At 41.5% G+C, this 11,020-nt stretch overlaps 1 protein-coding gene across 1 annotated transcript; it reads right to left on the bottom strand.

Moving 5' to 3' along the window:
* Positions 1–338: 338 nt before the first annotated feature.
* LOC149310130 (uncharacterized) lies at positions 339–10,251 on the bottom strand. The gene is made up of 9 exons (XM_089531478.1): positions 10,181–10,251; positions 8,756–8,936; positions 8,495–8,645; positions 8,275–8,320; positions 6,616–6,698; positions 5,667–5,739; positions 4,662–4,741; positions 2,935–3,084; positions 339–2,431 (listed from the first exon to the last, which is right to left on the bottom strand). Exons 2-9 carry the CDS (start codon positions 8,847–8,849, stop codon positions 2,095–2,097), a joined length of 1,014 nt encoding a protein of 337 aa, XP_089387604.1. The 5' UTR covers positions 8,850–8,936; positions 10,181–10,251; the 3' UTR covers positions 339–2,094.
* Between the last annotated feature and the right edge of the window lie 769 nt (positions 10,252–11,020).

Here is an 11,020-nt window from a genome sequence, read left to right as displayed (position 1 = left end):
AACATTTGATAATCATTTTTTGGAAGGCATGTGGCCCTCAGCCCCCAACAGCTGCCCATCCTGCTATTGCCCAAAATTAATGCCAAGGTCAGAAGATGAGATGCACTTGGGACAGAGTTCAGAGACGCAGCCGTGTTAATCTGGAACACCAGCATGCAAAGGGATCTTGTAGCACCTTTGAGACAAAATGTGCAAAAGAAGTTGTAGCGTAAGTTTTCGTAGACTTCATTTGTTCCTTAGATGTACAGAGGGAACACCTGTGAATAAGTTGAATTGAGCTTCAAAGCAAAGATCGAAGCATGTTTTCAGGTTTTCACAGGCCTTTTTTAAAGCTCAGTTCTATTTTAATTGTACAACACTTGCCAATAGAATAAAAACCTAAAAAACATTTTAAAAACAGAAATAATGCTAAGGGCAACACATGACAAAGGGCACTTGACAAGATTTGACAAACCCGTCACACAAGTACAAAGGAGGAGACTGAAGAGCGAGAAAAGCAAGCAATGAACTTTTGAGGCTGGCAATATAGGTGTTCACAGGAATAAGGGAAGGTTTTATTTATTTAAGGGATTTATATTCTGCCTTTTTCCCAAAATGGGATTTAAGGCGGCTTACAACAGTTTAAAAGATGCACTCAAAGTGGGACTGGATTATGCTTCTGATGGGAATCCACTCCTTGATAAGATAAAGGAGACAAGAAGAGAGAGCTGTGTTTGCCTGTAATTTTGCAACAGAGAACAATCAGCCCTGGGAAAACTAATAGTTACCAAGGGTGCTTCTAAACTGTAGAAATAATGCAGTTTGATACCACTAACTGTCATGGCTCCATCCTACAGAGCCTTGGAATTAGTAGTTTGGTGAGCCACCAGCTCTCTTTGGCAGAGAAGGCTAAAAGACCTTGTAAAACTACAAATCTTAGGGTTCCATAGGATAGAGGTACAGCGATCAAAGTGGGTTCAAACTGCATTATTTCTACAGTATAGATGCACCCTGACTCAGGCTTGCGACAGTCAGAACCCACACTGTTAAATGCATTATCTTCTACATAGGCATAATGCCAACCTGTTGAAGTTTACACTTCATGCCTCTAAGTAAAACTCTCCACTGCAAGAATAGATTACCCTTTAAGACACCACAAGATTCCTTGTTTCTTTTGAACTGGACTACTGAATATTTATCAAGGGAGATACAAGCTTGATAACCATCTTCTTTGTAATCATGTACAGGTTGAGTCTCCCTTATCTGGAATTCTGAAATCCAAAGTATTCCAAAACTGTACATGAGTGGCTGAGATCATGGATCCTTTGCTTTCTGAAAGTTTGATGTACAGAAACTTTGTTTCAGCCAGAAAATTATTATCATATAAAACTACCTTCAGGCTACGTGCACAAGGTGTGTATGAAACATGAATGAATTTTGTGTTTAGACTTGGGTCACATCTCCACGACATCTAATGATGAATATCGTTATTCCAAAATCCAAAAAAACCCCCCCAAAAAAACACCCCTCCACAAAAAAACTGAAATCCCGAACACCTCTGGTCCCAATCATTTTGTGTGAGAGAGACTCAACCTGTATGAGCCCTAATGGTAAGACTCTATAGATCCTACTAACTATAGAGCCCACCCTATAGATCCCAACTTTGGAGCATTTTTTCAAAAAAGAAAGCGTGTGCGGTTTAGAACAGATCAATATTAGATCATTTTTTAAATTAAAATATTTGTGAAAGAACAGAGCTGATCCAGACGTTTAACACCAACCTAAGGCCTAAACCACATTGTATCTGTCTGAATAAGAGCTCCGTGTAACTCAAAAACCGGCTTCTAGCATTGCAACACACTTGGTTCAACTTTTCCTAAGTGCTTACGCCAGCTGCAAAGAATCTGACCTGTGTTTTACATGGGCCTCTAGCTATACATGTTTATCAAGGTTGCTTTATGCATTCTTGCATCCTCCTGCTCCTAGTTGAAAGTACATTTTAAAAGCTCAACTTGGAAAGGAGCAGCAGATCTTTACAGAACCCAATTCAGCACCTGGCATAGGGTCCGTTTAGGGCAGAAGATCGGAGCATCTTCTTCGGTTTCAAACAAGGATTCAGTCATCCGAATCTGTGTCGTGCCTTCTTTTGGCTCTGGGTGATGGGCTCCTCCTCCTTTTCTGACCTTCTTTGCTTCTTGGAGATGGGAACCATCTGGGGCTGCCGCTCCGACCTTTCCTCTTTCCAAGCTTGGGAGAATGTGACCTTGCCGGGTGATGGCCATGGTGGGGGGACACTTTCTCCATGCTGCCAGAAGAAACTGGGTTGTGGTGCCACCTACTTCTCCCTTTCTGATCTTCTCCAGCAGATGATGGATGTCTACCATGGAGGTTGGCTCCATCCCTTTGGGAGGAGGATGGATGGCGCTCTGGAGACAGAGGAGGTTGCTTTTTTCTGCAAACATAGAGAATGAGATGAGATCATACAAATGTCTAACGATCCCCAAGGAAGGACAGAGAGGGTCAAGGATGTAGCAGGAAACCAAAGTCTTTAAGTTGGTTTCAACATAATGAAAGTTTATAGAATCATAGAATTGGAAGAGAGGGCCTATCCAGACTAATAACCTCCAATGCAGGAAGTCATAATCAAAGCACTCCAGATGGATCCAGCCTCTGCTTGAAAGCCTCCAAGGAAGAAGACTCCACCACACTCCAAGCCAAGATGAAGATCTTCTAGTTTAGTGGTTCCCAAACTTTGCTTTTCCAGATGCTTTGGACATCAGCTCCCATAATTCTCAACTGTTGGCCAAGATGCCTGGGGCTTCTGGGAGTTGAAGTCCAAAGCATCTGGAGGACCAAAGTTTGGGAACCACTAAATAAACAGCCAGATCAAAAGGTTTAGCTTCCAGTCACCAGGAAACACAATTTACGCAGCCATAGCCAAAGCCCCAGCTGTACCTTTCCCTGTCATCTGGAGAAGAGCAGGAGGAAGAAGATGAAGCAGTTTTCTTCTTCTGGTGTTTCTCCTTCTCCTTCTTCTTCTCTTTCTTGTGCTTTTTCTTCTTTCTCTTCTTCTCCTTCTTTTTGGATTTCTTGCTGACCTCTGGGCTGCATGGTTAAAGAGCAACGGACAAGAATTCTCTTGGTGACTTAATTGTTGCATGACTGGCATTATTCAAGAGTAAATACTTCTTACGATATTGCATAAAAAGGTAACCTGGACCTCAATACTCAAAAGGATTTTTAGAATTTATATTATTTTTGAATATTTTCCAGCTGCAGATAGTTGAATCTGTGGATAATCCATGGATACAGAGGGCCATACATCAGAAATGACTTGAAGGCACATAACAACATGTGTTGAATTTTAATTTGTTGTTGTTCTCCACCTTGATCCATAGAGAGTGGTAGGTAAGAAATGTTGTTGTTGTTATTAATTTCTTTAAGAAATAATCAGTCTGACTCCAAGGCAGAATAATTCATACCAACACAATTCCCTAAATGTCATCAATCAACTTTTCTTCTAAATAGGCACGAAAGATGATACATGCAGCATCCACAAAAAACAGCAAACCAAGCAGTAAAACTCTGCTTTGACTGTGGTTTTTCAAACTGAGAAAAAAGAATAAATACATCTGTATTTATAGGGGGCAATGTCAGGGTAATGGGACCAAGCTCAGCCTTCCTCCTCACATCCTTGTTTTTATTCTCTTAGACAAGGATCTTAAATCATGTACTTCCCCAACTCAAAGGCCCAAAATAGTTTAATCCAGATTTATGGTGCTGTCTGTTGCATGTGTAGACTAGTTCTCTGTAACCTTCCTCAGGCTGACAGATCTCTCCTGATGAAATCCTCTTTTAAAAAAAATATAGGCTGGAAGTCTTTATTTGTGTCACTTTGTTCTATTTTCTACACGCTGATTACTGTGATAAGTTTTAATATACTTCCATCAGCTGTACTGATATATATATATATATATATATATATATATATATATATATATTCATTCATTCCAGGGAGATAGGAAAGATTTCATCTCTCCTTGCTTGCTGATTTGGATATACAAATCACACTGAAGGTAGCTAGGTTTTGTGCCTCTGTCATTACTACCCACAGACAAATACTATGAGAGTAAACATAATATAGGAATTTTGGATGCTCTTGGAATTTTTTAAGCCACTATTACAAAATTTTGTTAAGCTTAGCTTTCAGAGGCCAGTGTGGTGTAGTGGTTTGAGCGCTGGACTATGACTCCTGCGACCGGAGCGCGCCCTTTCAGTGTTTGACATCAGAAGCTACTGTTTTTGGTCTAAGATGCACTGCAGAAACAGTGCAGTTTCACACCGCTTTAACTGTCATGGCTCTATCCAGGGATTTGTAGTTTGTTGTAGCCCCAGAGCTCAGAGTAAACTGAATATTTCACAAAACACAAATCCCAGAACTTGATAGTATTGAGCCCTGGCAGCTAAAGAGGTGTCAAACTCTATTATTTCTGCAGTGTAGATGCAACCTCTCAAAGCCAGACGTGTCCTTTGTTCTGTTTTTCAATTTGGGGGTGAAGGGCAACTTGGGCAGCCCCCCCATAAGGTCCCATGGGCAGAGAATTAACCCATGGACTCATTGCTGAGGCCCACCTCCACTCCAGACCCAAGAGTAATGAAAACAAAGCTTGAAGGTATCTTACTCTTGTTCTTTGGCTTCCTCCTCCTTCTCCGGTTTCCTTTTAGTAGCTGAAACCTCCGGACTGCTGGTCACCCGATGATGCTAAGGTTTGAGAGGAAAAGGGAACAAAAATGAAGGAAACCTGCCCAATCTTAGGTGAAGGTTTAGGAAAATATCATAAGGAAAATACAAGGAGCAGCTAAAGGTCTTTGATACTTGGAGGAGTGCTTATGTATCAGTGCTGTTGAGTCAAGAGTTTTCAAGACTCAAAAACAATTTTGGAAAGAGTTGGGAATTAGTAGAAAGGTACTGACTCCAGTTTCAAAATAAAAATAGTGGCCCTTTAGTATCCGCAGCAGGACCCGCCATAGATAACAAAATCCATGGATGCTCAAGTCCCATTAAATACAATAGGGTAATATAACAGTGCCTCTTATATAAAAATGGAAAAATAAAGGTTTGCTTTTTGGTGTGTGTGTGTGTTTTCATTCCCAATGGAACTGCTTTAAACTGTGTTTTAATTGTTTAAATAATTTTTCTTTAACAATAATTTTGTTAAATTTTTATGCATGCAGGGTTTTTTTCTCTGTAACTCTCCAAATTACAGTAAGCCACTTTGAGCCAGTTCAGAGAAAAAGAGAGGCTATATTCACTGTCGTCATCATCAACAACAAATTCAGAATGGGAAAATGTTTGGTCACATTAAAATACAAGTCGGGAGGGGGGCATTCTGAGCATCCGGGATCCCTCCAGTTCGACTCTATGGTCAGCTTCCAGTAGAGATTGGCTATAGGGTCACACGGGAGGAGCTCCAGATCCCTACAGAGTCATCCTCTCTAGGCATTTTCCAGATCCTCCAACATGATCCTATGATATTCTATGGTGGTTCGCTATTGTCTGGGGTTTCACTTAAAAATATTAAGTCTAGGAACGTATCCCCTGCAGATACAGGGGGTGACATTTATTGATAATGTGGCTCACTTCCATGAACTGAGATGGAGGCTGTGAGGAAATGCCAACCACTTACTGTAAAAACCGAAAGGCCCAGTTTGGCAGCTTCTTTGTCTTCTTTGGAAAACATCATCCTGCCCCCGGCGCTCCTGGAAAGACATCAGATTGGAATTAAAAGACATCAGCAACGAGATCATGGATCACCTCAAAAGGTGGGGAATCTAAGTGGGACAATCCTGTGAGCAGATTTTAAAAATACCGCTGGCCCTCCATAGCTATGGATATTTTATCCATGGATTCAACCATCTGTGGATTGAAATTATTCCAAAACATATAAATTCCAAAAAGCCAACCTTGATTTTGAGATTCTATATAAGGAACACCATTTTACTATGCCATTGTATTTAATGGGACTTCAGCATCCATGGATTTTGATATCCATGGGAGGCCCTGGAACCGACCCCAGTGGATACCAAGGGACCACTGTGCGGTCGCCCCTCTGTTTTTGCCCAAAAGCCCCCTTGACAGACCTGCCTTAGGGCGGCCGTAAGTTGAAAACAACTTGAAGGCACACAACAACAACAACGGGTGCCTGTGTTGTGTGTCAAAATTAGGAATCCTTCCAGGTCTCTCCTCAGTTTTGTTCAGTGCCAAACTCTGATTACTGCTCTGTTGTTAAGAGTACATGAAATACAGAGTATATGCAAAATTCAAAAAGAAATAATGGAATCCAAAACACTTCCAGTCCCATGCATTTAGAATAAGCAAGACTCAACAGGAGAACACACTCCACCTAAACCTTAGGAAGAACTTTCTGACAGTAAGAGCTGTTTAACAGTGGAAGACGCTGCCTTGAGTGTGGTGGAGTCTCCTCTTTTGGAGGTTTTTAAACAGTGGCTGAATGGTCATCTCTCAGCAGTGCATGTTTTCCTGCATGGCAGAATGGGGTTGGACTGGGTAAACCTTGGGATCTCTTCCAACTCTAGGATTCTTTGAACTTGTACTTGGAGAAGAGGTCCACCTACCTTGAACTCCCCAGGCCCAAGACACGATCCACCCCTTTCTCGTCACGTTCCGCAGCGTCACGCTTACAGACTTCGGCAAGATCCTAGGGAAAAAATGGCAGAATCAGCCATGAAGCATCTGAGAATGAAGCAGGCACAGAAACTTGGGTCTACACATTGAGCTTTCCTCCTCCGGAACGACAAAATCCCATCAAGATCCAAAACTGTCCATTTGGGTGGCTCAGATAATTACACCTTTGCTGTCTGATGTTTCAGTGTACAGAAACTTTGTTTCATGCACAAAATTATTTAAAATATTTTATAAAATTACATGCAGACTCTGTGTGCGTGTGTGTGTTTTGTGCATGTTCGTGACATTTACAACTTAAGGCAAGCCTAAGGTGAACTTATAATGGGTTTTCTTGGCAAGATTTGTTCAGAGGAGGTTTACCATTGCCTTCCCTTGAGGCTGAGAGTGTGTGACTTAGAAATACAGTGGTCCCTTGGTATTTGCTGGAGCTTGTTTCCAGGACCCCCCATGGATGCCAAAATCCATGGATACTCAAGTCCTGTTAAATACAGTGGTATATTAAAATGGTTTCCCTTATATAAAATGGCAAAATCAAGCTTTGCATTTTGGAATTTATATTTTTTTAAAATGTATTTTCAAACCATGGATGATTGAGTCCATGAATAAAGAATCTCTGGGTAGAGAGGGCCGACTGTACAGCCTTTAGCACCAAGTTGGCAGTGTCCAAACCAAGTATAGGGAACCCTCCATATCCATGGATTCTGCATCCATGGATTCAACCATTAACAGTTTGAAAATATCCCAATTTAAAACAAAATCCAAAAGAGCAAACCTTGATCTTGCCATTTTATATAAGGAACACAATTTCTCTGTGCCACTGTATATAATGGGACTTGAGTAGCCACAGATTTTGGTATCTATGGAGCTCCTGGAAACAAACCCCAGCAAATACCAAGGGCCCACTATGCTAACCAGGGCTGATCCAGTTTAGCTTCCAAGATCATACAGGATCTGGTGCCTTTCTTGGCAAGATTGTTCAGGGTTTGACTTTGCTTTCCTCTGAGGCTGAGAGCGTGTGACTTGCCCAAAGTCACCCAGTAAATTTTCATAACTGAGCAGGTATTCAGACCCTGGGCTCCAAAATGTTGAACTAATGCTCAAACCATTACACCACACTGGCTCTCTGGAATATGGCCTTCCATTATCATATATCATGAAAGCTCTCTTTTTCAATACTTGTTCAAAGCTAGAAACTTCGTGGTTGACCCTGGGCAAGTTACACTCTCTCAACCTCAGAAGAAGGCAATGGCAAACCCTCCTCTGAACAAATCTTTCCAGCAAAATCCAGGAGAGGATCGCCATCAATCTAAGTTGCCCTGAAGGCTTGTTGTTGCCATGCGCCTTCAAGTCATTTCCAATTTATGGTGACCCTAACATGGGGTTTTCTTGGCAAATTTCTTCAGAGGGGGTTTGCCACTGCCATCCTCAGAGGCTGAGAAAGTGTGACTGAACCAAGGTCACACAGTGGGTTTCCATAGCCAAGCTTGGATTTGAACCCTGGTATCCCAGGACCTAGCCCTACAGTCAAAACCATTACACCACACCAGCCCCACCAAACAACAAATATCTGAACAAGTAAACCTACATACCTCTTTGCTCAGTCCTGTTGGCTGCTTCTTCACAGTCTTATAACCCCTGTAGAAAAGCAACACAAAAGAAATGTGGTGAAGTATGACAAAGATGGGTGACAAAGAGATAGCCTTGCAAAGAAGGTTCTGTTGGATCGGACCCCAAACAAAAGATCTGTCCATCTCCATCATCTGCAATGGGGTACAAGACCCAGCAAATACAATGCATCTCAATACTTACAAAGCTGCCATCATGGCTTCCTCCTCAGCCTGTCGGACAGCGGCCAACTCCTGCTCCCTGGAGAGGGGGGCATCGTCTTTCTTCCCCTTGGCATACCAGGTCAGGTCCTTGCCCTTCTGCCACCGACCCACCGGAGCCATCAAGGAATTCCCTACACAATACAGGAAGAAAGGCATTGCAACAGAGCAGCAACAGAGAGAGCACGCGCGGCGCAAATGTGAACCTTGTGCAATGGAACAATAATAGGAAATGTCTTCCTACCCAGGTAATTTTCCCTTTGTTTGTCTGTCTTCACATCTTCCCAGTTGAACTGGTCCTGCCCTCCTCTTACGCCGCCCCTGGAAGAGCCAAACATGACGGAGAAGCAAGCAGATGAAATGTCCGCTTTATTGAGTAAGCGATCCAACCATCAATGGGAGATGAGGTTCCAATCCTTGAACATCTGGATATAGATAACAGGGAAAAAAGTTACAGGGTTACATAATAGTAACATTAATAATAGTTTATTTATATAGCACTGTAAGTTTTACACAGTGCTTTACACAGTAATCTAGCATTATTTTTCTTCCAATATATGGCCGTGGATAAGCTTCCATCTATCTTAAAAGGAAAAAAAATTGGGATATATTGTTATTATTGGGATCCCTTGATAAATTCTGTAAGGAGAGAATGGGGGGGAGGTTAATATTAGTCTGTAATGACTGACAAAAACTAATACACGTGGATTGAATCTATTTCAATATGGGCATCAATATGTTGTGTTGTCTGCCACATTTTATTGTTTGAATGTTAACATGTATTGATATGTACTGTATTACATTTAATTATTTCCGCAGAATGTATGCCAAAGGCAGGCTTATTTTATCTATCTTAATTGATTGTATGTACAGCATTGTGTAAATGTACAGCGCTATATAAATAAAGCTTAATAATAATAATAATAATAATAATAATAATGGCTATTGAAAAGGGAAAGAGATGAGAAAGTGTTGATGTAACGCCGCCTTGGGTCCCTATATTGGGAGAAAGGCAGGATATAAGAAAATATAATAATAATAATAATAATAATAATTATTATTATTATTATTATTTATAGCCTGCTCTTCAGCCAAAAGGCTATCATTACAGCAATAGATTAAAAGTATCAAATATTAAGCCAAAACAGTGCTCTGGAAGTTTATTTCTTGTTTATTATTATATGCTTTGTATACTTTTTGTAGGTAATATGTCAATGATGTTTAAAGTCTAATAATAAAAATTGCAATATAAAAACATTATTTTTCTTCCTGTTTTCCATTGCAAAGGTGCTTTTGCACTTTCCCTTTTGCCTTTCTTCATCAGACCTTTCCAGGTCTCTACCATTTTCTTGTAAAGTCATGAAGTTGGGGGGAAAGCAGAGGAAGCCCCCAAGCAGAGAAAGGAATTATTCATTATTATCATTATTAGTTCTTTGCTCTCTTGAAGGCGGGGTGCAACATGTTAAAATACAAAACACAATTTAAAAGGGAAAAAAATAAAACACATAAAAACCAGGAGTTAAAATGCAATATTATAAAACAATTAAATGACACTCCTGCAATATTTGGGAGCCCCAAATGCAACCCTAGAAGCTTCCCCTGGGCTTAATCCTAAGTAAGGCTGGTCAGGGGCTCTTGCATTTTTAGTATCCAAAAGGGCTGGACTTACTAGGCAGGAAAAAGTCCATGCAGCACAGAACCTGCACAGCTTCCTCCTCTTCTTCCTCTTGCAAAGAGTGGCACGTGCTGCAAACAGCTGGAATGCCAGGGTCCACTTCCTGGGAGGAACCATTGAGAGCAAAGAAAAGGGGGTGGCCCAAAAAGAGAAGGCAGGCTGTACCATGTGCTTAAGAGGGGGAGCCTCTTTTCTTTTCCTTCCTTCCTTCCTTCCTTCCTTCCTTTTCCTGGGAGATTCCTCTACTTTTTTGCTCCCAACTTCATGACTTCCCAGAAAACAGCAGTGACCTGGAAAGGCCTCCTGGAGAAAGCAAAGGAGAAAGTGCAAAAGCAGCTTTGCAATGGAAGATGCATTAAGTGATACCCAAACTTTGCTCCTCCAGATGTGCTTTTTGCACTTCAGCTCCCAGAATCCCTGACTCTTGGCCAAACTGGCTAGGGCTTCTGGGAGTTGAAGTCTAAAACACCCAGAGGACCAAGTCTGGGAATCACTCAATATCCCTAACTTTAAAAATTGCAAAGTAGAGAGCATCCTCCAAAATCCACAAAACAGCATAGAAAACTTGCATCATACATTTGGTGCGTTTTGGGTGGTTGGTTAAAGGTATCACTGTTTTGTGGATTTGGGATGTTCTTGGTCCAAGTCACAGTGGTTCCCAAATGTTGGTCCGCCAGATGTTTTGCATTTCAGCTGTCAGGATTCCTGATTTCTTGGGGCTGTGGTCCAAAACATCTGGAAGACCAAGGTCTGGAAACCACTGCCTGCCCTAAAGGCTGGCTGGATGGGAGAGCAGAGGGGGGTCAGGGCTTTCAGGACAGATGACCGTCATGC

This window comes from Sceloporus occidentalis, unplaced genomic scaffold, assembly GCF_023333645.1.
Source record: "Sceloporus occidentalis isolate IW3139 unplaced genomic scaffold, rSceOcc1.0.p SCAF_7, whole genome shotgun sequence".
Lineage (NCBI taxonomy): Eukaryota > Metazoa > Chordata > Lepidosauria > Squamata > Phrynosomatidae > Sceloporus > Sceloporus occidentalis.
This window is presented reverse-complemented; position numbering and strand designations above follow the sequence as displayed.